Below are 26,501 nucleotides of genomic sequence, written 5' to 3'. Positions count from 1 at the left end.
CAACCAACCTACCTACACACACACAAAGTTTTAGCAAAGATTAATTTATCAAGTATGAAGAAATGTTTTTTTTTTTTGTTTTTTTAACATTTTGAAGTTTTGTAAACATCAATATCTCATACCAATAAGCCTTTAAAAGTCATACTTGAAGTGAAAAAAAAAGTAATAAAATGCTATAAATAAATGTGAATAGAAATATAGGCCAGACCTTTTAAAGAGTTCTTATGCAAGCTAAGATTAACTTTTGAAAACAAAATCTTTTGCCCAAAAATCTTGCTTTGGTCACCCCTTGGTCACTCCAGCTGTTGTTTTATCAGTTTAACATTACTTACCTCTCAGTAACTAAAGTTATGTACTCATTATTGCTTTGTCCTTCAGTAAAAGCAGGTGGGCAATCAGAAATACTTCTAGGAGACAGAGAGTTTAATAAAATTCAATAGGTAACCAATTTCTCTTTACATTTTATTTTTTTTCTTAAGTTTCTGTTTTACCTTTTTTTTTTTTAATTTACAATCATTTGGTGTTCTGTTGCTGTTCATTGCCACTGCCATTGGTCTCGGAATTCTTTAATAATCGGAATAATGCAGCTGCTTCTCGGATTCGACTAAATTCTATACAGAAGGTCTGTACTTCAATAAATATGTCCTACCAGAAAGTAAATAGTATAAATAAAAAAAAAAACGAATTTAGAATGAATTCAAGACAATATCAAATAGTTTTAGTATTAATATAAGCAATCTAGTTAAAAAAAAGAAATCAACATTATCTACAGCACCTTAAAATTTGGTGCATAGTGGCATAAAGCAAAGATGAACTTCCATATCCAGGACATCAATCTACCAAGTAACATTCCCAGACCTAAAACCATTCCCTATGGGTTTGTGAACTAAGGCAGAAAGAGTTAAGTCACTTCTCATAAAACAAAAATCAATGAAATGGCTGAAGTAAATCTCAACATGTAGCTATAAACTATAGTTTATTGCTACTAGTAGTCCACCTAGCTATGAGCAGGCAGGTCAACTGTTTAACCACTTTACTGTCACTGCTGTCATTTTATTATCAGATTTCCCATGTCAGTATGAACCAGTAAAACATATCTTGATCCTGTATCAAATTAAACACGAGGAATACCAGCGTCGCCTTACTGGCACTTGTGCATGTGCTAGTAGGGTGCTAATCCGAGCGTGATTGTTGTCAGAGCAGCCAACTGGCTTCCATACCCGTGGCATGTAAAAGGGCAACATTCGAGCGTGATCGTTACCAACGTCGCTTCACTGGCACCTGTGCCGGAGGCATGTATAAAAAGATTCGAGTGAGGTCGAAATCCTGTCCTTTACCTCTTCTTTCTAGTATGTTTGAGGTGACATTTCTGCTCCTCCACCTTATTTTTTTTTACATAAACTTCTTCCCATTCCTATGCTTGCAATACAGGAGAAAAGGATTTCACCCACAAATCACATTCTCAATATTTCAATTTTCTCCCTCTCCACACCAAACTCATTTTTTACATGTTTTCAAATTTTTTGTCTTGGCAATCCATGGAGAAAAAGCAGAGAGTATGAATCTTTAAGAATTTTACCCATCACTTCACCACTTTCAATAAGCTACACACTACCAATGTTTCACTTTTAGCTTTTTGTATAGCGGGGGAAGTTTCTTCATAAAATAATGTCATTTGGCTGTTGTTTCTAGCATGTCAAGTTTTCTGGTGGTGGTCTGGTATTTTTAAATTGAGTGTTTCTTTAAGAAAAATTGGACTATAAAATATATATATATATATCCCAGATTCATAATCTCTCTATTTTTCTTTGTAGATAAAAAAAAAGTTACAAATTAAGAAATTGCGGTGGGGATAGGGGGAAATTAAAATTTTGAAAACAATACATAGTTTCTGCCTTCTCTAACACTAAATTATAAAAGTCCTCATTTAGTTTAAATACTTCCTCATTCCCTGAGAGGTTAGTAATGTGGGTTATGCATTTTGGTGATTGTTACTTTAATGAATGTAATTCTGCTAATTACATTTATTATCATAATCATTATGATAATAAATGATATTTATACTAATACTACTACTACTAATAATGATAATATTAATTGAAAGTATAAACCCAGAATAAGCAAAATACCTATGAATAAATAATGTACTCCATACAGCAACATATACACAAAACTGCTAAAATTGAAATCTCAATAAACGTTTTTAAATCTACTCTTCAACTGTGATACCAGCAGAGGTAATTATGAGACCAGCATTTCATCAAACATAAACAGTAATGCTATTACCTTTGACTGAATACCAAAGCAGGATGCTTGTTTGAGTCAGTTCACTTTGAAGACGATGAGTGATGGACCCTTGATGAAATTGCAATGACTAGAATGCATAATTGCATACAAAGCAATGTGGAGTCACTGCAGTTGAAACATATGTAGGTCAGATGCATATGCTGTAGAAAACTTTTAAATAAAGAAGTTTTCAGATGTGAATAAAATCTCCACTCTCCGCTTCATTTCAATGTTTTATATATATATATTATATTAAGGCAGTGAGCTGGTAGAATTGTTAGCGTGCTGGGCAAAATGTTTAGCGGTATTTCGTCTGTCGTTATGTTCTGAGTTCAACTTTGCCTTTCATCCTCTCGGGGTCAATAAATAAAGTACCAGTTTCGCACTGGGTTGATGTAATCGACTTAATCCCTTCGTCTATCCTTGTTTGTCCCCTCTATGTTTAGCCCCTTCTGGGTAGTAAAGAAATTATATATATCATCATCATCATCATTTAGCGTCTGTTTTCCATGCTAGCATGGGTTGGACGGTTCAACTGGGGTCTGTGAAGCCGGAAGGCTGCATCAGGCCCAGTCAGATCTGGCAGTGTTTCTATGGCTGGATGCCCTTCCTAACGCCAACCACTCCGTGAATGTAGTGGGTGCTTTTTACGTGCCACCCGCACAGGTGCCAGACGGAACTGGTAAACGGCCACAATCGGATGGTTCGCTTAACCACAGCTGCAACTTCCACTGATGTTGATCGGCCTCAATTTTGGTTCTGCTTTCTGATATCTGATTTGATTTGGTTTGATTTTCATTTTGATTTTGATTCTGACTGTTCTCACTGGTCTTGCCGGGTCTTCTCACGCACAGCATACTTCCATAGGTCTCAGTCTCTAGTCATTTCCTTGGTGAGACCTAAAGTTCGAAGGTTGTGCTCCACCACCTCGTCCCAGGTTTTCCTGGGTCTACCTCTTCCACAGGTCCCCTCAACTGCCAGGGTGTGGCACTTTTTCACACACCTATCTTCATCCATTCTCGCCACATGACCATACCAGCGCAATCGTCTCTCTTGCACACAACAACTGATGCTTCTTGGGTCCAACTTTTCTCTCAAGGTACTTACACTCTGTCGATTACGAACACTGACATTACACATCCATTGGAGCATACTAGCTTCATTTCTTGCGAGCTTACGCAAATCCTCAGCAGTCACAGCCCATGTTTCACTACCATGTAGCATGGCTGTATGTACACATGCATCATACAGTCTGCCTTTTACTTTGAGCGAGAGGCCTTTTGTCACCAGCAGGGGTAAGAGCTCTCTAAACTTTGCCCAGGCTATTCTTACTCTAGCAGTTACACTTTCAGCACACCCGCCCCCGCTACTGACTTGGTCACCTAGGTAGCGGAAGCTATCAACTACTTCTAGTTTTTCTCCCTGGAACGTGGTAGAAGTTGGTCTCTTCACATTTTCAGAGTTTATTGCTCCTGAGCATCTGCCACAGATAAAAACTATTTTCCTTGCTAGTCTTCCTTTGACATTACTACATCTCTTATGTGTCCATAGCTTACATTTGGTGCATCTTATAGAGTTTCTACCTACGCCTTTTCTACAGATCGAGCAGGGCCATCTACCTGAAGGCGTTTGTGATTGGTCTACCTTCCTACTTATTAGGACTTTGGTTTTGGTTAGGTTGATTCTAAGGCCCTTCGATTCTAAACCTTGCTTCCACACCTGAAACTTCTCCTCCAGTTCTGATAGTGACTCAGCAATTAGAGCAAGGTCATCAGCATAGAGGAGCTCCCAGGGGCATCCTGTCTTGAATTCCTCCGTTATTGCCTGGAGGACTATGATAAATAGGAGGGGACTGAGGACTGACCCTTGGTGGACCCCAACCTCTACCCTGAATTCTTCACTGTACTCGATGCCCACCCTCACCTTACTAGCAGCGTCTCTGTACATGGCTCGTACAGCTCTCACTAACCATTCATCTATCCCTAGTTTCCTCATTGACCACCAGATAAGGGATCGGGGGACCCTGTCGAAGGCTTTCTCCATATCAACAAAAGCCAGGTATAGGGGCTTGTCTTTTGCTAGGTATTTCTCCTGCAGCTGTCTTACCAGGAAGATAGCATCAGTAGTACTTTTCCCTGGCACGAACCCAAACTGCATCTCATCTAAGCTAACTCTCTCTCTAATTAGTTGGGCTATAACCCTCTCCGTAACCTTCATTACCTGATCCAGCAGCTTGATACCCCTGTAGTTATTTGTATCTAGGGCGTCGAAATAAATCCAAGGCAAATCACAAGAAAATGGGCTTATGAATTAATGGTGACTTACCCTACATCCAATATTTCAGAGTTATGACCCTATCTTATGTCTGTTTTCTTGTGATTTACCTTGGATATATTTCACATTGTTTCAGCATTGTTTTGACATTATTTCATACAGTTGTAAATTAGTGTCACTGTTGTACATTGTCATTTGATTCCAATCTTCTGTGGAAGCATGTCCAGCAAAACAATACCTTGCTAAGACACTGCTGAGGGTTGGTGACAAGAAGGGCATTCTGCTATAGAACGTGTATTTCAACGATTTTTGTCTGACTCCTTACAAGCTTGGAAAAGTGAACATTAAAACAAGGAAATCAAAATGTAAATAGTTTAATTACCTTTACGTCAATGATCTTGTTGCGAATTAGAGACTGGAGGAAAACACAGACCAATCGAACCAGCCGGTTTTGCATGTAACGATCAGTGATGTTTTCACAGGTTGTGATACAATTTGAAATGTAAAGATGAATGAACTCGGAAGGAAGTTCTACGGCCTGAAATAAATTAAAAACACGAGTGGTAGAGTGGGGGGAAAAGGAAGACGTAAAAGGAATGCTTCAATGCTTGTTTTCTCAATGCTAATAGAGTCTGGCTTGGTCAGTAAAAATTGATCTGCATCAGTTTTTATTGATACCTTTCTAAATTTTCTGGTTTTATTATTTACTTCAACAATAGTGTTTTTTTGGCCAGATTCTACCTAGACAGCCTACTATTATATTTTGTTAACAATGCAATAAATATCCATCCTCTTGGTATATTCTATGCAAATCTTCTTTTAACACTTTCAAGCAATATACAAACCCTTTCCTCACTTGTACTTATCCTGCAAAACGATATTATCATCTATTTTTACCAGCAAGTTTACACATGTTTTTCTTTTTTCTAGTATATCACCTGATATATCAGCTCTAAATTCCACATGGATCAGCTATTATTTCCACAAGAATCACTTGTTATTTCCACACAGATCAGTTTATTACTTCCAAAGGGATCAGCTATCATTTTCAGTGCTCATTTATAGAATAAATCATTCAATTTACTCCCAGCAATTATTTTCTCAACAGACATCTGCTTTTTCACAAATATTCCCTAACTAGCACTATGACCCGGTGTTGCTGGGTCATAGTGCTAGTGCATGCATATACAGCTGCGTGTGTGCGCACATACACGCGAGTACTGTCCAAATCTCTGACCAATCACATACAGCTAGCTGGCATTCAATTGGCGTATCAAGTTTCAGGCATTTTGATTGGGTTTTGGATAGAAAATTCACAGAAAAGTAATTTCTATTGACTTTTTAATAGCTTTGTGGGGTAACTGGGGAAATGCAAAGATGTGCATGACCACCCTTGGACGGTTTTGAATGACCATAGAAAGTGCGAGCCCTCTAACTGAAAAATTGTGGATTTGTATAAAGGACACATATGCAGACATTTTGCTATTTATATACATAGAGATAAGAGATTAGTATTAATCATACCAAAGTTTTTAGCCATTGCTGAGTTTGTAAATCAAATAAATTTATTAGCTACATAAGACAGACATAAATGCCTGTCATATTTATTCAATTTCGCATGGACAGTAAATGAGGAAGTGACTGGACGTCAGTTTTGACCATTCATACGATTTCATCAGCAATTACATATTTTACTGCATATAACTAAATTTTACTTTGCATATAACCAAATCAGCCAGACACATATTTTCAGTTGTTCTATTACACAAAGTATTGACATACCAGCAGTGTGTATTTTTCCTACTAAAATTTACTATGGCATATACCCAGAGATTTTTAGCAGTAAATGTGTTCATAAATTTACTAGAAATATAAGATAGATGTAAAACACATTATATACATGTTAAAATGTATTTAACATTGCTGTATAAAAGTTTGTGAATTTTCTATCCAAAACCCAATCAAAATGCCCGAAACTTGATACGCCAATTGAATGCCAGCTAGCTGTATGTGATTGGTCGGAGATTTGGACAGTACTTGTGTGTATGTGCGCACGCACGCAGCTGTATATGCATGCACTAGCACTATGACCCGGCAACGCCGGGTCATAGTGCTAGTAATATATATTTTTATCAAACTAATCTGTGCACAATAACCTTTTTCTATAAACTTGCCCATGATTATGATGCAAGTCAAAGTTAATTACATCCCACATGGTCCTATTCCAAGTTCTCCTTCACTGCCTGTGCTCACTTATTTTAAAACAAAGTCAACAAATATTAAATGTGTCCAAACTGAACTATTATACAAACTTCTTTTTAATTTATTGACTGTATATGTTTTGTAGAGCTGACATGTGAATTGTAAAAAAATAAATGAAATTATAAAAGAGCTAAATAGCAAAATAGTGATACTTACTGATGTTAATCTGTTTACAACTTCCATAGAATGAAGAGACATTTCCATGCTTACAAGGACAGAAAAATACCTAAAATAAAAAAAAATACAATACACAATAAAATTATAATTCTATTAAACTATGAATATAAGACCTCAAAATAAAAGTTACCATTAAGTACTGGTACATAAACTTGTTTATTAATTCATCCCAATTCATTGCTTAAGGATACCTATTGAGTCAAGTACATAAACATCGAAATAAATATCGAATGGAAATAGCAGTTGTGATACCTGTGCCGGTGGCACGTAAAAAGCACCATCCGAACGTGGCCGATGCCAGCGCTGCCTTGACTGGCTTGTAAAAAGCACCCACTACACTCACGGAGTGGTTGGCGTTAGGAAGGGCATACAGCTGTAGAAACACTGCCAGATCAGACTGGAGCCTAGTGCAGCCTTCTGGCTTCCCAGACCCCAGTCAAACCGTCCAACCCGTGCTAGCATGGAAAAATGGACGTTAAACAATGATGATGATGGGGTCAATTTTTTCAACTAAAACCTTAAAGGCAAGGACCCAACATGGCCACAGTCCAATGACTGAACCAAGTAAAAGATATGTAGTCAAAGAAGATATCTTATAACAATTTAGATTATATGCTCACTGTCCAATGATGAGAAATGATATTAAAAATTCAGTGTTGTACCCCTACGAAATGTAGGTTGAAAAAGGAAAATGGTTACAAACAATGAAGAAAGATGGGAGTGAATTTTATTAAATATTTAGTATAAATTAAGAAACAAATTAAGTTGAAATTCTATTCAAAATGCTTAACCCTTTCGATACCAACCCGGCTGAAACCGGCTCTGACTCTTTAGTACAAATATCTGGTTTTCAAAAGTTCTGAATCAAAATCTTCCACTAAACCTTAGTCACAATTTATGTTCGTAAAACTAGCTTAATTATAATGATGTTATTTTACTAAATTCTTTGTTATATTTAAAATAATTGGAAGAAACACAGAGCATCTGAAAATAAATACAGTAACAAAAGGGTTAATGTTGTTTACATGAGAGAAACATAACATAATCAAAAGTGAATAAATAAATGTGTTACTCATCCACAGACAGATCCATCTAAAAACAAGGGATTACTTAAGGATTTAAGGGGTCAGTCAAAACAGACACTGGAGCTCAATGCAGTCTCTGACCTATCAAGCCATCCAACTTGTGCCAGTATAGAATATCTCTATATATATAAACGGCAAAATGTGTGTGTGTGTATCCTTTATACAAATCCACAATTTTTCAGCTAGAGGGCTCACACTTTCTATGGTCATTCAAAACTGCCCAAGGGTGCTCGTGCACATCTTTACATTTCCCCAGTTACGCTGCAAAGCCATTAAAAAATCAATAGAAGTGACTTTTTTGTGAATTTTCTATCCAAAACCCAATCAAAATGCCTGAAACTTGATACGCCAATTGAATGCCAGCTAGCTGTATGAGATTGGTCAAACATTTGGACAGTACTCGCGTGTATGTGCGCACATACATAGCTGTATATGCATGCACTAGCACTATGACCTGGCATTGCCAGGTCATAGTGCTAGTGAATGCTAAGTGAGGATGATGATGAAGGTCAACATTTATTTAAACCAGTCTATAGTTGCTATGGTTAAAATTATCACCAGATTAAACCATTCAACAACAAAGAACTATTAAATGTGCTGATATCAGGTGCACAATACAGTATTATTTATATTATCGTATTAACATGGGATAAAGGATTGAAGGCTGATCTCAAAATGCTGAGCCTTATGAAGGAGATGACAGAGGACCGAGATGTGGTGCCTTGCTGTACTTAAGATCTGAACACCACAAGAGAGTTGAGGTCCTAAAACCAAGGTGCCATGTAAAAAGCATTGGTATGGATGATGAAATCACATAAAAAGCACTGGTGCTGGTGCTACATAAAAAGTACTAGTGCCATGTAAAAAAGCACTAGTAAAAGGCACCCAGTACACTCTGTAAAGTTGGGATTAGGAAGGGCATCCAGCTGTAGGAACCAAACCAAACAGAATATGGAACCTGGTGTGGCGCAAGGCCTTGCCCATTCCTATCAAGCCATCCAACCCATGCTAACAGGAAAACAGACATCAAGTGTTGATGATGATTGATGACTATCGTATTATTACATGTTATTATATGCAGCACGAAGTTTTGTCAGTGAACAGGTCGCGGTCTCAAAGCGGCAAAAATATTTTGACAAATTAAATTTAAATGTTGAAGTGAATCTAAGGGTTTCTGTGTGTTTCTTAAATGGATTATAAACACCTTCCACGCTGCAATTGTTTTCATTCCAGCACACGATCTCAGATCAAGTCACTTGCTATGCAAGTACATCTCCGTAATATTATATTACTGTTTCATCAAGTGATGAGCATTATTGCTATTATAGCTTTTTATTTTTCATTGTCTCCACATTTCCAGTTATTTATTATTGCAATTTCTACACAATCACAATAAAATGAAAATCAAAGAAAATTAAATTTTGGAAGAACAAAAATTAATTTTGTAGTTAAATTACAATCATCTTACTCAGTAATTTGATTTGACTCCATTAGTTTAAGTAGGACTTCAATGGCCACGATTGGGTTGTTTTCCACCAGATCTGGAAGCTGAAACAAGAACCAGAATATAAAAATAGAATTCTGAAAGATCACAGAAAAACTACTCTGTCAAATGTAATGCTTATTCATTCATATTGTTTTGAATTAGTCATGCATTATCTCAGAGTTTTGAGATTTTAATGATATGATTATATGTATTTAGAATTACATTGTAGGATAGGTGTGAGAAAAATGGATCCGGCTGATTTGAAGATAGAAGAGGTAGAATAATCAGGCCAGATATTGTCAGGTTAAATGCTAAGAGGTGGATGCATTTCAACCCCCCCACCTTTTAATATGGGGTAGGACTGCCTTTGGCAGTAATTACACCTTGAATTCTACGAGGTATGGACTCGTACAAAGTTTGAATTGTTTCCAAAGGAATTTTTGTCTATTCTTCAGCTAAAACAGTCTCCAGTTCTTGTAGTAATGATGGTGGAGGATATCAACTCCTTACTTGCTTTCTTAAATGCACCATAAATATTCAATAGAGATCTGGGGACTGCGGTGGCCAGATAAGATGTTCAACCTCACTAGAATGTTCCTCGTGCCATTCAGTAACAACTTTAGCTGTGTGAATTGGTGCATTATCATCCTGAAAGATTGTGTTTCCTTCCGGAAACAGTTCCACAACCATTGGATGAATTTGATCAGATAAAATGCTTATAATTCTGCCATGAAGGGAAACCATTGGGCCGGAGGATTTCCAAGATATAGTCCCCCCCACTCCACCCCACCCATATCATCATAGATCCTCCTCCATGTTTAACAGTAGGAAGAAGGCAGTCTGGGTCAAATGCTTCTTTTGGCTGTCTCCACACGTATACTCGGCCAGTGGTCGGAAATAGAGTAAAGGATAACTTAATTGCTGAGTTACTACCGGAACTAGAGGAGAGGTTTCAGGTGTGGAAGCAAGGATTAGAATCAAAGAGACTTAAAGTCAACCTAGCTAAAACCAAAGTCTTAATAAGTAGGAAGGCAGACAAACCACAAATCATTTCAGGCAGATGGCCCTGCTCGATCTGTAGAAAAGGCATAGGTAGAAACTCCATAAGATGTATCCAGTGTAAGCTATGGACACATAAGAGGTGCAGCAATATCAAAGGAAGGCTAACTGGGAAGATAGATTTTGTATGTGGCAAATGCTCAGGAGTAATAAACACTAAAAATGTGCAGAGAACAGCTTCTGTCACATTCCAAGAGAAAAACTACAAGTAGTTGATAGCATTCGTTACCTAGGTGACCAAGTCAGTAGCAGGGGTGGATGCTCTGAAAGTGTAGCTGCTGGAATAAGACTAGCCTGGGCAAAGTTCAAGGAGCTCTTACCTCTGCTGGTGACAAAGGGCCTCCCACTCAGAATAAAAGGTAGACTGCATGACACATGTGTCTGAACAGCCATGCTACATGACAGTAAAACATGGGCCATGACAGCTGAGGACATGTGAATGCTTGCAAGGAATGAAGCCAGTATGCTCTGCTGGATATGTAATGTCAGTGTACATACACGACAGAGTGTAAGCACCCTGAGAGAAAAGTTGGACTTAAGAAGCATCACGGTGAACAGTTCTTGTGGAAACTGAGTTCACAAGGTGGTCATTAAGGTCTGCAGTAATTTTGGGAGCTGTACTTTTGTGATCCTTTCTAACAATTCACGTAAGAGTCCAATGGTCCCTATCTGAAAGTTTTGGTTTTCTTCCAAAGTTTTGTTTTGACGAAGGTTTTTCCCTTTTTCTCAAAGGCTGTCATTACATTCGAGACAGTACTTCTTGATACACCAAACATTTTGGCTGTTTTTGTTACACTAGCACCTGTCATATGAGCACCAATAGTTTGACCTCTTTGAAAGTCTGATAAATCTGTCATTTTAATGAATTTTAATTACCTTTTTCTGATATCTGAAAAGAAACAGCAATTTTAGCAAAACATATTAAGCAACACTAATAAATAAAAAAACGTAAAAATAAACAAGCTTTTGATGGTTTTAGAGATATCACAAAATTATGATGCTATGATGCAAGGTGTTTCCATTATTTTGTCCAAGCCCTGTATGTATATGACGGGGCTGTCCCATCAACTAAACTGGTGGTAAATGTGGAATAATAGATTTCTCTCAAAACTACACCACATACCTTAGTTGGAGTCAAACCAATGTGGTAAACTAACTTAGGGTCCTTTTCTAATTCATCCATTAATTGCTGCTGTTGCTGTAAAGTTAAAGAACTTTTCAGTGCCAAGCTCATGAGGCGTCGTACTTCAGTTCCAGCTGTACTACTTGAACACATTGTTGTATCCCAGGCAGGAGTATAGTCAGCTTCAAAAGGATTCATCCAAACAAGCTTAAAAACAAAAACAAACCAACAAACTGAAGAAACAAGGAAGCAGTTTAATTATTCAACGGTGCAAAATGAGAAGACAAAAACCAATTCTTTAAATACTTCTAAGTTCAGTAACTATACACATTAGGAACAATTGTAAATATATAACCTATTGCCAGTGAGGCAACCAATCTAAGATTATGTTTAACACTCATAACATCACTGTATACAATAATTTCATTATTATTATTATTATTAAAAACTATTTTAGCTATAGATCTTTAGGAATTACAACCGTGTTTCGTGGTCTGCTATCACAACAGCTCCTTTATAGGATCCAGTTAGCTCAAGACATCATCAGGAGGAACCACGTCCAGTTTCGGCCCCTACTCCTCTACAGTTTTGACGTGGCAGGGCCCCCCTTTTCGGAGGTGTCTTCAGCTCTAGTGTTGGGTGCATGTCTTCTTTCTTTTGTTCCCTAGCCTCTTCGATGTATCGTCAGCGAGTGTCAGTTGGTGACTGACTGACTTGTCAAATTTTCCCCTTTAAATACCTGCCGCTAGGCTCCAGCAGGCAGCCCCAGCAAGTTGTCATGTGACACTGTCTCACCTTAACTGACTAGTGAAGGCACGTAGTCTCAGCCCACGCATTCTCTGAACGACCGTCACCTGTCAGTCAGCGAAGCTGATTCAGTGTCAGCTTGTCTCACCTAGTGATGTTATTTCCTGCCTAATTTTCTAATGATTTTCTAATGAATTAAAGAAAAGGAGAAAATAACTATTCTTATAATAGAAGAGGCTGGAGACAATAATTTAAAGAAATCTTGGTTTTGATGTAATTGTAGATATTGTTAACTGCTGAGGTATTAGAAAGAGTAATAAATACTGGTGTATTATATATATTCTCATCTTGGATTTCATGTTGGATTAAAAATGTTTACATATTTTTTATAATAATTTTTTTTTTATCTGAAGGCCTTATCAGAACTAGAGAGGTGAAGAGATTTGATGTTCAGCTTGAATTCCTGCAGGTTATTACTATTAGGTAAATACATGTACAAGTAGTGAGTTACAGACAACTGAAGACCTAGATGTTAAGGATAGGAAAGCCCTTTTTTTTTTGCCTTTTACTGATTAGTCAGAAAGGAAGAACAGTACCCATGACCCTTCGCAAGGCTTCACCACAACTAAAACTGATTTCAAATGATTGCAACAGAATGAACTTTGATTTGAGAGAAATTTGGTTGCTATTTCTTATAGACCATGCATCCATGAGATTTCAGGCCTGAATGCTTGCAAAATCATTAGCACGGCAGGCGAAATGCTTATCAGTATTTCGTCTGCCGCTACGTTTTGAGTTCAAATTCCGCTGAGGTCGATTTTGCCTTTCATCCTTTTGGGGTCGATTAAATAAGTACCAGTTACGCACTGGGGTCGATGTAATCGACTTAATCCGTTTGTCTGTCCTTGTTTGTCCCCTCTGTGTTTAGCCCCTTGTGGGTAGTAAAGAAAATAGGTATCAGACGGTGGTGTTACAAATTGGGAATTGGATTAAGTTTTCTCTACAATAGCAGTAATTGCTTCACCCCCACCCACCTTTTGATTGGTTTCCATACAGTTTCTATCTGTTAAATTTCATTCACAAAGTACTGGTTTGATCCAAGGCTATAACTGAAGACACTGAAAGTGTTGCAAACCTCAAGCCAGTTTGGAGTGAACTCTTTAACCACAGCTATGCCTACACTCATATTGGGATAGGGACTCACATGCTAGGACCTAATTGACTTGTTATTCTATAAAGTAATAATTCTTCTCACTGAATTAGATGACATGATATTTAAACTACCAATTAAAGAAATACAGTAACCATAGACAACCTCACCTCATCTTCAGCAATGTGCAATGGTGGTGCAAGTCTGATAAATTCTGGTCTCATACAATTCTCCACAGGTGGGTTGGGACCTGTTAGCAAAGCTTCAATTGTTTGCCTTTGAACATCTTGATTTACTAAGCCAGGTTTTCCAAACTGTTCAAAACTAATGTAAAAAATTTTTTTAGAAAACATATAAAGAAACAAAATATTATACAAGCAACCACCACCACCTTGTGTACATGGTAATCTCAAACTTGGATTTGTAAAGCCTGACCACTAATTCCTGGAAACAGTCTGTAATTTTGCTCTTATAGAAGACTGTCGGATAAATTTTTTTAAGAATTTAAAGACTATATATTTTCTTAACTGAAAGACAGCTTCTTGGTGTTTTAATGAAAATCAAAAGTAGTTAGCAATTTAAGAAACTATAATCAAGACACAAACACACACACACATATGCATATATATCTATACCTATATATGTATACCCACACATGTGGAGGGTGTTTGGGCTAAATTTGATAATATTTTTATGTCTCCTTTTCTTTTTCAGGAACAGTCAAATGCATTGGAGAGCCTAAAGATCAAAGTTGCAGTTGAGAAAAAAGCTAGGTGGACACAGAGGATTGGAAACCAATCTGCATATTGGAAAAGAGTTATCCGCATCATGATGGCTTGCACCAGGGATCAAGTTGCTGACATAATCACTGCTGTTCAATGCTTTGTGAACATTGTAATGGTTATGAGACATGACATGGACGTTACAAAAACCAAGGTCTCTCACACTATCTGTGGGTGTGTCTTCAGAGGAGATGACATCAGGGCCATTGGCTCCACTGAGATGGCTATGTGAAGCTGTAGGAGACTATAGTCAAACCCTGGCTGGAGAGGGTTACTGCTGGAAATGCCATGTGTGTTAGCAGGATTTGACTCTTTGGCATACTTCCAGAGAAAGTCAGAAGTAGCTGTGGGAGAATTTCTGGCCTCTTAATTTTCCCAATAATAATTCCATGGATTATTATGAGTGGGGCATACCAACACCAAGTTTCAGAGGGTGGTCAAGGTCAAGGAAGTGTTTGAAGATCTTCGCAGGGACGGTGAGGAATGCATGCACTAGGTTCCATAGCTGTATGAGTCCATGGTGCAAGCCGAGAGCAGCAACTTTGAGTAGACTATTATCTCCCACCCATAATCTAGTTGATACTTTTTAATTTCTTAAAATACTTTCATTTTGGGATGGGATACTGGTTTTCTTTTCATTTCATGCAAACTGTCAAATTTAGCCTGGACACCCTGTGTATAAGTGCGTGCATGTGTGTGTGAGAGAGGGAAAGACAGATTTAAGAGAGATCCGCAATGAAATCTGGAATGATTCTGCAGCTGAAAACAACAGCTTAGACTGTATCGTGAAAAAAGACCATCTACTGACACAGAGTTGCAGTCTTTTCACTTTGCCTTCCAACTACTACCATAATACCTTCTGCTCCTTAGAGCTGCCTGGATTTGTTCCATTTTCATACAGGAGCACACCTGTCTAACACCCGTGGACATGTTTACAAAGTCAGAAAACAGCACAGCTCCCATGACTTTCAGAAACATTTTTTCACACTAAGAGTTGCTGAAGCATGGAACAAACTACCGGCATCAGTTGTTAGTTGTCGGAGCACTGCATCCTTCAAAACTTCCATGCTTCCTGAGATTCGCCAACACTACACCTGATTTTCTCCCTTCCATACACACACAAGCATGTATCTGACTCATACACTGTTCACTTCCCAGACATTTGTACATTACTGCATATGCTTTATATGCACTTTTGACAAGTTGTGGTGCACCTGAGCACTGTATACAATAATTTCAGTATTATTATTATTTTTTATCTCACTTGTATCTCATCCTTTTGTCATCCATATAGTGACTACATACTACTGTTTACATATCTGCTCACTGCAACACTTGGTCGTGGACGTAGTGTTTCCATTTACTGCCTCCTCTTCAAACTAGCACCTTTAGAATATCAATTATTCCTACCTACACCCTTCTAACATTCTCTCTAAAGCAAAAAAATACACTTACCTAGTTGGTTTGTTATCAGGATCCGGAACAATTGATGGCATAGAAGATTTACTGATTGCGGGTAATTCAGATTGTTTTTCGGCCAGAGTGATTTGTAGAGAAGTTATGTCCATTGTCTATAAAGATGGAGGAAATAATTAGCTACAGTTCTAAGTAATTAATTACTGGTATGCATTCTAAAACAAGGTATACCAGATATTATAAGGTATAAGTGGACATAAAATAACACAAATATTGGATCTTTTCGGTTTGAACGGCAGTTTTTAACATAATTTCTAGGTAACTAAAAAATTTTAAACTTCGTATACTGGTTGAATATGTTTACATTTGTGAAGAAAAAAAGATACCCTTCACCCCACCCCTAACCCTAAAACAGATTGAAATGCAATAGATCGATACTAGGGTCATAATTATGGGTGACAATTTCATGACACCGCTAGAAAAAACTGCCGTTCAAACCAAAAAGATCCCAAATATTATATGTTGAAGTCATGGTTTGAAATGAACCTGGCGTGTGTAGTTGGTGAATAATGAGTGTAGGGGAAACTAATGGAACTATTGTTCACATAAATGTAAAAAAAAAAAAAATATAGGTCTGCTTGATGAAGGTTGACCAGAGGCTAAACATAGCAGCTTAATCCAAGTAAAGACTAAATGTTTTAATAAACTTTATCAACATTTTACAGCAGCAACAACGATGATGACGATGATGAGGATAGCATTGCTGACAAAAACAACAACAAATGTTAAGTTCTTAGGCAATGAGAAAGCTTTTATGCAGTCACTTGATTCACTAGAAGCAGAAGCCAAATCTTCCTACCTTTTTAAACACAGAAGGACATATTGGTCAATGTAGTGTTTGATATACAAAAGGACGAGATGGTTACAACTGGAATAGTTTTGTTCATAGGTCTGCTTCATCAACAACAAATATTAGTCAAAACTAGTGTTGGCTAAAAGAGTGTTCAACTGACACAAGAGGAAATAGGTGTCATTGCTTGAACTAATCAATTTAAACAGTTTTGCTCTGAGCCAGTAAGAGAGAAGGTCTCTATATCATTGCTCAGTCTGAGAGAAGTAACTGCTAAATCTCAAATCTCTCACATCACTTATCATCTTGCAAAAAGGAAGGACACATAGGATTATATATTCCTAAACATCTCTAAAAATGATAGGATGGTCCTGGTTGGAATGCTTTTTTATAGTAGGTCTCTATTATCAGAGCTGGTCAGGAGCTTAACAGCAGCCCTTCTGATAATCATAATTACTAATACTTCTCTAACAATGCACGAAACCCACAGCTCAACATCATCATCATCATCGTTTAACGTCCGCTTTCCATGCTAGCATGGGTTGGACGAATGACTGAGGGCTGGCGAACCAGATGGCTGCACCAGGCTTCAATCTTGATCTGACAGAGTTTCTACAGCTGGATGCACCTTCCTAACGCCAACCACTCTGAGAGTGTAGTGGGTGCATTTTACGTGCCACCGGCACGGGGCCAGTCTGGCGGTACTGGCAATGGTAAATTACTCAGTGACAGTGGCAGATTATCTTACAATGATGGCTGCAGAGGCTTCTTCATTATAAAAATCAAGAACACTTAGGAAGAATATTGGTTTCAAATTTTAGCACAAGGCCAGCAGTTTTGGGAGATTAAATTGACCCCAGTGCTCAACTGGTACTTATTTTATTGACCCCAAAAGGATGAAAGGCAAAGTCAACCTCAACAGAATTTGAAATCAGATGGATGATATGCCACTAGGTATCTTGCTTGTAGTGCTAATGATTCTGCTAGTTTGCTGTCTTACATTTAGGAAGATATTAAAGTGTAAAGACCTCCTTTGGTCATGAATGATCATGGAATTGCACCTAGAAAGTTCCCCTCGAGGCACAAGTCTGGGCAAGGTTATTTATAGAAGATCAGCAGTTGCTCATGCATACCAGTCTCCCTCTCCATACCACCAATGTTCATCATCATCATCATCATCGTTTAACGTCTGTTTTCCATGCTAGCATGGGTTGGACGGTTCGACCAGGGTCTGGGAAGCCAGGAGGCTGCACCAGGCACCAGTCTGATCTGGCAGTGTTTCTACAGCTGGATGTCCTTCCTAATGCCAACCACTCCATGAGTGTAGTGGGTGCTTTTTACGTGCCAGGGGAGGCTGGCAACAGCCACGATCGGTTGGTACTTTTTACATGCCACAGGCACGGAAGCCAGTCAAGGCAGCGCTGGCATCGACCACGTATGGATGGTGCTTTTTATGTGCCACCGGCACAGGTGCCAGGGGAGGAGGCTAGCAACAGCCATGATTGGTTGATGCTTTTTACGTGCCAGTCAAAGCGGCACTGGCATCAGCCACGTACGAATGGTGCTTTTTAGGTGCCAGAGTAGGCTGGCAATGGCCACGATTGGTTGGTGCTTTTTATGTGCCACCGGCACAGAATGTTATCCAAGGGAAAGGGGCTGATACAGCTTGACACCAGTGACATTGCAACTCATTTCTACAGCTGAATGAACTGGAGCAACATGAAATAAAGTGTCTTGCTCAAGAACATAACACAAAGCCCAGTCCAGGAATCGAACTTACTACCTCATGATTGTGAGCCTGATGCTCTAACCATGCCTTTTCAGGAAGAATATTAAAAAAAAAAAGGTTTAGTGAGAGCATTAAATTTTCTTAAAAATAAACATGACCATGCTAATGTATTTTAGAAACTGCAACAAAATTTTACTAACCTGGGCATTATTGACATCCATTTGAATAACTTGTAAAGGAGTTTTCTTAAACATCTGTAAGAGACATTTAAATAGATATTCTTCTGGAAACAATATTTAACAAAAGAAGAAAAAGAACACAAAGAAAACATAAATGCGAATATTAAAATTTGCTTCTTCAAAATTTTTCTCCTTCAAACCTTCATCATAATCATTTAACATCTGTTATCTACGCTGGCATGGGTTGGATGGTTTGTTGAAACGGATAGGGTTGCTGTTTAATTGCCAACTAAATAAATGCACACTCAGTTAATTATTCACTTCTTTGCATCTTAATAGAGAAATGATAATAATTACTTAAAATAATACAGTTGATAATTAATTTCTAATGTACAAGTTTATTTGTTTTAAAATCTGTGAAACATAGCAATAGCGAAAAATAATGATTTTATATATTGCCATAAAACTACAAATTATAGCTGAGTGGCAGAGATGAGTGAACTGATGCCCATATGCATGTTGGAACTATATTTATGGCTGAGTGAAAGCATGACCATAAGAACTGGTGGAATTACGGTTTATTGTTTTCTTGGGATCTTTTCAGTTTGAACGGCAGTTTTTTCTAGCAGTGTCATATGAAATTGTCACCCATAATTACGACCCTAGTATCGATCTATTGCATTTCAATCTGTTTTAGGGTTAGGGGGGGGGTGGAGGATATCTTTTTTTCTTCACAAATGTAAATAAACCCAATCTGTTTCTTAAACGAGGGACATATTCATACGGCACAGAATGTTGTTTACCACAATGGATGTCAGTGATTGGTTGAAATTGCAAAAATTGAAGAAAAAAAACAACAAATATCTTACAAACTATAGAATTTTCTCAATAAAGCCAAGAGAAAGAGATGTTTTATAAACACATTCTACCAGTATATGAAGTTTAAAATTTTTTAGTTACCTAGAAATTATGTTAAAAACTGCCGTTCAAACCGAAAAGATCCTTTTCTTGTCCAACGTAAGAATACAATCATTGCTGTGACAACAAGTAACATAAATAAATGATATTTTACCTCTTTAACAGGGCTGCTTATGAGCTGGCAAAGGAAATATCGTTCTGAAGCAGAAATTGGAGAGATTGCCCAATGAAGATCATTTTGTCCAACATCTTGGTTTTCAGGTGTTGCTTTCTGGAGAGAATATAAGAGCATATTACGATCATTATCAAGTAGTGGCTATCTTCCATGCTAGCATATTAAGTTAAATGCGTATTTAGAAACATGAATGCAAAACTAAATGAAAGCTTACAAAGAACTGTTATTGCACTAGAAAAAAAAAAGAATTTACCAGAAGATGGACAAAAACTGGTGCAAAAGGATTATTAGCTGCTGGCTCATTTCTGTACATTTCATATAGAAGAAATATTGCAGCTAGTTTCTGTGTGGGGTTTGGAAGTAGGTCTCTATTTTGTAGGAGCAACACCTGAAAATAAAATTTGTTCACATAATGAGAAGCTCTAATGCTCAACCCTAAAACAAATAAAAACAAAATGATAATTTTCAGAACCATTTTAACCCTTTCGTTACCAAACCGGCCGAAACCGCCCGAAGAAAATTTTGGTTAATGTGACCAAACCGCCCGAATTTACCTATTCATATTTAAATGAGAATATCAGAGCAAATCTCTTTAGTACATTCGTGAAAACACGTATTATACTTCGTAAACAGTTCAACTACAGTTTTGTACAAAAATCGAAGTGTAATTTTAATTCCGTGAATTATGGGAGATTTTTTTCAGAAATTTGTTCCTATTGTGTTTTCAAAATTTGTAATTCTGACAAAAAATGGATACGAATTTCATTATATCAAGCAGCGAGTCAGAATTCGAAGGATTTTCTACTGAAGACCTTCATAAATCTAACTCTATGACTGAAAAAAAAAAAGTATGTGGTATTTGATAATGAATCTGATGTTTCATTTTCCGAAAGTGAAAACAGTGAATCTGAGAGCTCCGACAGCGATAAAGAAAATGAATTGGCACCTGAATGGAGTGAAAATTTTAAAACTGTTTCTTTCGGTGATTTTTCTGAAGAAACTGGACCAAGCCACAGACTTTCCCAGAAGAGTAAAGCCTTAAACTATTTCTTTTTACTTTTTCGAATGAGCCTATTTGAAATCATTACGGCGGAAACGAACTGTTACGCTAAACGTAAACAAAGCGAAAGAAAGGATAGTTAGTGGTTTCCCATAACCTTAAATAAAATTAAGGCCTATTTTGCCATAAATATTATTATGGGTATCAGAAAGTTACCCAGAATAACAAATTCTATCGTAAAATTTTGTTGTATACCCAATTGAATATTAGCTAATAACCCATTTTCTATAGCGATGTTTGAACAAAATTTTAATAATTTTATATATTGTTGAATTTACCTGTATCAACCTGCAATTAGAGTCACTTTGTGACAAAAATTATAGTATAGAATTGGTTGAGAACATTTCATTAAATTATCTTCCAAAATTCATGTTAATATATTGATAAATAAAAAAGTTTTAGTTGTTTAATGAAACCAGACTAAATTTATGATTACGTTAGAAATTAATTGAAACACATAAGGGGTGTATTTTGGTCAGAAATATAGTAACGAAAGGGTTAAATGAATATTTTTCTTATTAATAATTTTTTAATTCCAGAAAATTGCCTACAGATAATTCCATTCTCTAATATAATTAAAATATCTTTTCAAATCTGTGTATATATATATATACAAGATAACAAGCAGTAAATAAGCAAGAAATATTCATCTTTTTATTTGACTGACTGTGGTGATGCTGAAGCATCATCTTGAAGGGTTTTTAATCAAACAAATCAACCCCAGTGCCTTTTTCATAAGCCTAGTACTTATTCTATTGGTCTCTTTTGCCGAACTGATAAGTATGGGGACATAAACACACCAACACTGTTTGTCAAGCAGTGATGAGGGAACAAACACAGATATATATATATATATACAAAGGGCTTCCTTCAGTTTCTGTCTACCAAATCCACTAACAAGGCTTTGAGCAGCCCAAGGTGCCATGCAGTGGGACTGAACCTAGAACCATATGGTTGCTAGGTCGTGTACCATCACTTTTCAAGGGGCATAAATAAAACAAAGTAGAATTTATTGCTTGTTACCGAAAGCAATACATATAGCAAAACCCTCATTCATGTAAATGAATACAATTTAAATTACACTTTCAAACAGTCAATTCTATGTTATCAGATTGCTAAGTATTCAGAAAGGCAGAATTTATTTAACTACTCAAATATACACATCCTTATCATCATCGTTTAACGTCCGCTTTCCATTCTAGCATGGGTTGGATGGTTTGACCAAGGTCTGGGAAGCCAGGAGACTGCAGCAGGCTGTCTGATCTGGCAGTGTTTCTACAGCTCGATGTGTTAGGAAGGGCACCCAGCTGTAGAAACACTGCCAGATCAGACTGGGCCTGGTGCAGCCTCCTGGCTTCCCAGATCCCGGTCGAACATTTACCAAAAATATGCCCATGATACATAAAAAGAACTGTGCTGCTGACATGTAAAAAACACCCAGTACGGCATTAGGAAGGGCATCAAGCTATAAAAACCAAACCAAAGCAGACAATAGGAGTCTGGTACAGCTCTCCAGCTCTGGTCAAACCATATAACCCATGCCAGCATAGAAAACAGACGTTAAATGCTGCTGCTAATGATGATGATATCAAGAAAGCATAAATACATTTTACTTTATGAACTGAATTAACTTCTCCCATTTCTGCTTATTTGTAATTCCAGAAATTTCTTTTGCAACCTTTACTTACCAAGGCCATTCCAACTTTGAAGTGATCAGCTTTTTGAAAATAATGATGAAATGTTGATGCTAAAATATCAAATGTCTGTGACTTGGTAGAGTCTTCTGATAAAACACTAAAATGAAAATAGATAAAGGAATAAAAGTTTTTTTATATATATTTAAAATACAGTTTACTAGGAATCTAATAGCAATTTGTTGCAAATGTTTGTTTAATTCTTTCAAAACCAACCAGCTTCAGATAACTTTGGTTCCTTGATATAATATCTCTCATTTTAAGGTGTTTGTAATTAATTCAGAAGCCGCTATTACAATTTTCTGTAATAACTTTCTATGAAGATATATTCCTTATACCAGCTTAACCCTTTAGCATTTAAATCGGCCATACCTGGCCAAAAGTATTCTGCCTGTTTTATGTTCAAACTGGCCAGATCTGGTCTCTCACACCAACCCTACAATATCATTTTAAAAATTAACAGCTACCTCATCAAAATCTCATAACTACAAGATAATGCACGATTAGTTCAAAACAATGTGGATAAAAAAGCATTAATTTTGGCAGAATAATGCGAACACTAAAGGGTTAATAATGGGAAGGTTATTAGTTTAAGTTAAAGCTCTCCAAATAATTATTTTCAAAGTTAATTAAACCAGAAAAAGCTGTAGTTCATATGATCACAAAAAGGCTAAAAGATAAAATATAAATTGGAGCAAAGTGAATCATAAGATTTTCTCACAAATAGCCATTGTTTCAATGTAAAATAGTTAGAAGTCTGTAAGCATTAAAACAAACATTTATAAACAGCTAGCACCTTATTTATATGTACATGCTGGCATACTCAGTAATGTGTACAACAAATTTAGGCTATTAGTCATTCTGATGGTAACAAAGGGATTCTCACTTTGTATAAAGATATTACAATGAAACAACCACAAAAGTGTGATATTCTATATACTGTATATAATTTTGATACTATTTACCACAAATATGGTGTGGTATATTTCAGCAAATGTGATCAACAGGTGGCTTAAAGACTTATCTTTCTTCTGATCCACCACAAAAACTTGTGGACATATAACATAGATGTCACATTGAAGTTTTGATTTCTTCATCTTCATTCAAATATTTTCAGAAGCAGAATCGGTAGAGTGCAAGACAAAATGCTTTTCAATATTTAAACACTACCCTTAATATTCTGAGTTCAAATTTTGCCAAATCTTCTTTGTGCTGATGCTGCAAATCATAAACTGAGTTGTATACGCATACAAGCTGTAAAATGTTTTAAAAATTGCTCCTTATAAAAAAAAAATGCTGCATTCATGGAATTATTATGGCTAATTTTTGGAAGAAAGGGAACATAATAGACTGTCATTTACTTAAGTCTGGTAGGGTCATCATAGAAGTTTCTGCTACATTTTGCTTTGCTTATTTCTTACCACAAATATGGTAGAGGCAAGTGAAATCGAAGTCGAAATCAAACTCGGTGACTGGCATCCGTTGCTAATGGAGCGCTAAGAGTACCATACGAGTGAGATCGTTACCGTGTCACCTTACTAGCACTTATGCCGGTGGCATGTGAAACATTCGAGTAAGGTCGTCACCAGTGCTGCTGGACTGGCTCCTGTGCAGGTGGCACATAAAAAGCACCATTTGGGCATGGCCACTGCCAGTTCCAACAAACTGGCTCTCATGCCGGTGGCACGTAAAACCACCCACTACACTCTCGGAGTGGTTGGCGTTAGGAAGGGCATCAGCTGTAGAAAAATTCAATAAATTAATCACTTGTTTACTGTAATTGAATTGGAGCAAGCAACAGATGCTGCATGTAAACCAGCCATATCTGGCCAATATCCTGTTTTATAATCAAACCAGCCAAATCCAGCCTCTCACACCTACTCTACAATGTCATTCTAATAATAAACAAGCACATCACTAAAATCTCAAATCTACAAAATAATGTACAAGTCAAACCAATTTGAATAAATAAGCATTATGTTTGACAGAGTAATCTGAATGCTAAAGGGTTACACATTTGTTTCTAGAAAGCTTGGCTAACTTTGTCAGAGATTGTTCCCAGTGAAGTTTCTGTTTGATTGCAGCAAGTTTTTATACAGAGTGCAGGTCTTGACTCCAGGCAAAGAGTGGACATATGCAAGCAGGAAGTTGCTAAACCTTGTACAACATAGTTCCCTATAGAAGTGACAACACAGTTAGGATATCTAATTTTGAAAAGCACTGTTGTTGCATACTTTCTCTGCTGACGGATAATATTTAACAGATTGAGTTTCCTGAACTATTATAATCCCAACAGCTTTTTTCTTCAAGTCAAATTGGTTAACCCTCCGCTGTTGCGGTTCTGTACTTTTCATGGTTAGTGCAGTAGGGTATGAAAAACCCCACTCATTGTTTTAGCTGTTTTCAGTATTTTTTATTACTTTATGTGTTCTTAATATTACAATATTACTGCTGCCAAATGTAAGATACACATATACAAACATCACCTGGGGTATGAGATACCCCACTGCACCATCGGAGGTTTATCTTATAGTTAGTACTTGTTTTACAGCAGCTTTACACATTACTGCAGATTGCAGATAGAGTGAGATGTCTTTAGTCACACAAGGTCACTATTAATATCTTTAAAATTTATATTATACATTTGAGTGCTTGCATGAATATGCATGTCTAAGTGCATTTACAGAGGAGTAGTACAACAGCTAGTACAGCCTTTGGATCTTTTCGGTTTGAACAGCAGTTTTTTCTAGCGGTGTCATATGAAATTGTCACCAATAATTATGACCCTAGTATCGATCTATTGCATTTCAATCTGTTTTAGGGTTAGGGTTAGGAGTGGGGAGAAGGGTATCTTTTTTTCTTCACAAATGTAAATAAACCCAATCTGTTTCTTAAACGAGGGACATATTCATACGGCACAGAATGTTTTTACTTCAATAGACGTCATTGATTGGTTGAAATTTCAGAAATTGAAGAAAAAAAACAACAAATATCTTACAAACTATAGAATTTTCTCAATAAAGCCAAGAGAAAAAAATGTTTTATAAACACATTCTACCAGTATACGAAGTTTAAAAGTGTTTAGTTACGTGGAAATTATTAAAAAAAAACTGCCGTTCAAACCGAAAAGTTCCCAGCCTTTTCTCCGATGGACAGTGATAACTAGATCTGCACATGGAATTATTGAAAGCCAGGCTCGAGTAAGTTGGGTAGGGAGGGAACCAAAAGTGGGGAAGGTCTCATCTGCCAATCTATGTTCGAAGTTAGAGTGAGAACAGAATTAAAGGACAGAAGAAGTGTGTGAGACATAGCAGGACTCTAGAGTACTGTTATTGTTGTACTTCAGAGTCTTATTGACACACACTGCGATAGGAGTCGTATAGGGGAAGCTTATAAGCTAGTGGCTTTATTAAAAACAAAGGACAATTGTAGAAGACATATCAACAAGAGAGGCGCTACATGGTCGTTGGCTTGCTAGAAATAATACCAAAATATTCCTTAAATTACACCCTACCATCTTGCAAAAGAAGATATTGAATATAGCATTAGAAACATGACACTTGTAAATAAAAAACGAGTTGGTTCTGCTTGGAACGCTTTCGATTATAAGATATTGAATCAGGGAGCTAAACAATATGCAACTTTGAAAGGAAATTGTATATCTGGATGAGAAACCAATATAAATAATTAAAAACTCTTCTGTTACATGATGTAAGAAATAAAGTATTAAACAACTAAATTTCTGCTTTCGAAATCGAACACTTTCATATTGATTAAACACGTGCCTTGTAGAGACAAATGTTGAAAATATTGAAATATTCATTTCTACAGAATACATCAAATTATCCATGTTGAATTTTAAATAAATTAAAGGATAAAATTAATATTTTATTTACAGCAATTATTTTTCAAAAAATGTATATCAAAAAAATACCTTAACAACGAAGCTAAATCATTCAAGGATAGCGCCATGTTGTCATTTAGAATTTCAATACCGCACAAAATCAGAGAAATTGTTTATAGAAACTCAGAATTCGAAATAAAAATCT

The 26,501-nt window shown here is 36.8% G+C and overlaps 1 protein-coding gene across 1 annotated transcript; it reads right to left on the bottom strand.

The window, feature by feature from the left end:
- LOC115220363 (CCR4-NOT transcription complex subunit 11) lies at positions 1–26,501 on the bottom strand. The gene is made up of 12 exons (XM_029790473.2): positions 26,387–26,501; positions 22,447–22,552; positions 19,952–20,086; positions 19,678–19,794; positions 18,627–18,680; positions 15,887–16,002; positions 13,820–13,973; positions 11,753–11,959; positions 9,553–9,632; positions 6,979–7,048; positions 4,943–5,098; positions 1–645 (listed from the first exon to the last, which is right to left on the bottom strand). The coding sequence occupies exons 1-12, from the start codon at positions 26,422–26,424 to the stop codon at positions 514–516; spliced, it is 1,365 nt and encodes a 454-aa protein (XP_029646333.1). The 5' UTR covers positions 26,425–26,501; the 3' UTR covers positions 1–513.

The sequence above is a fragment of the Octopus sinensis genome, linkage group LG16, assembly GCF_006345805.1.
Source record: "Octopus sinensis linkage group LG16, ASM634580v1, whole genome shotgun sequence".
NCBI lineage: Eukaryota > Metazoa > Mollusca > Cephalopoda > Octopoda > Octopodidae > Octopus > Octopus sinensis.
The sequence above is the reverse complement of the archived record's forward strand: the minus strand, read 5'-3'. Positions and strand labels throughout refer to the sequence as shown.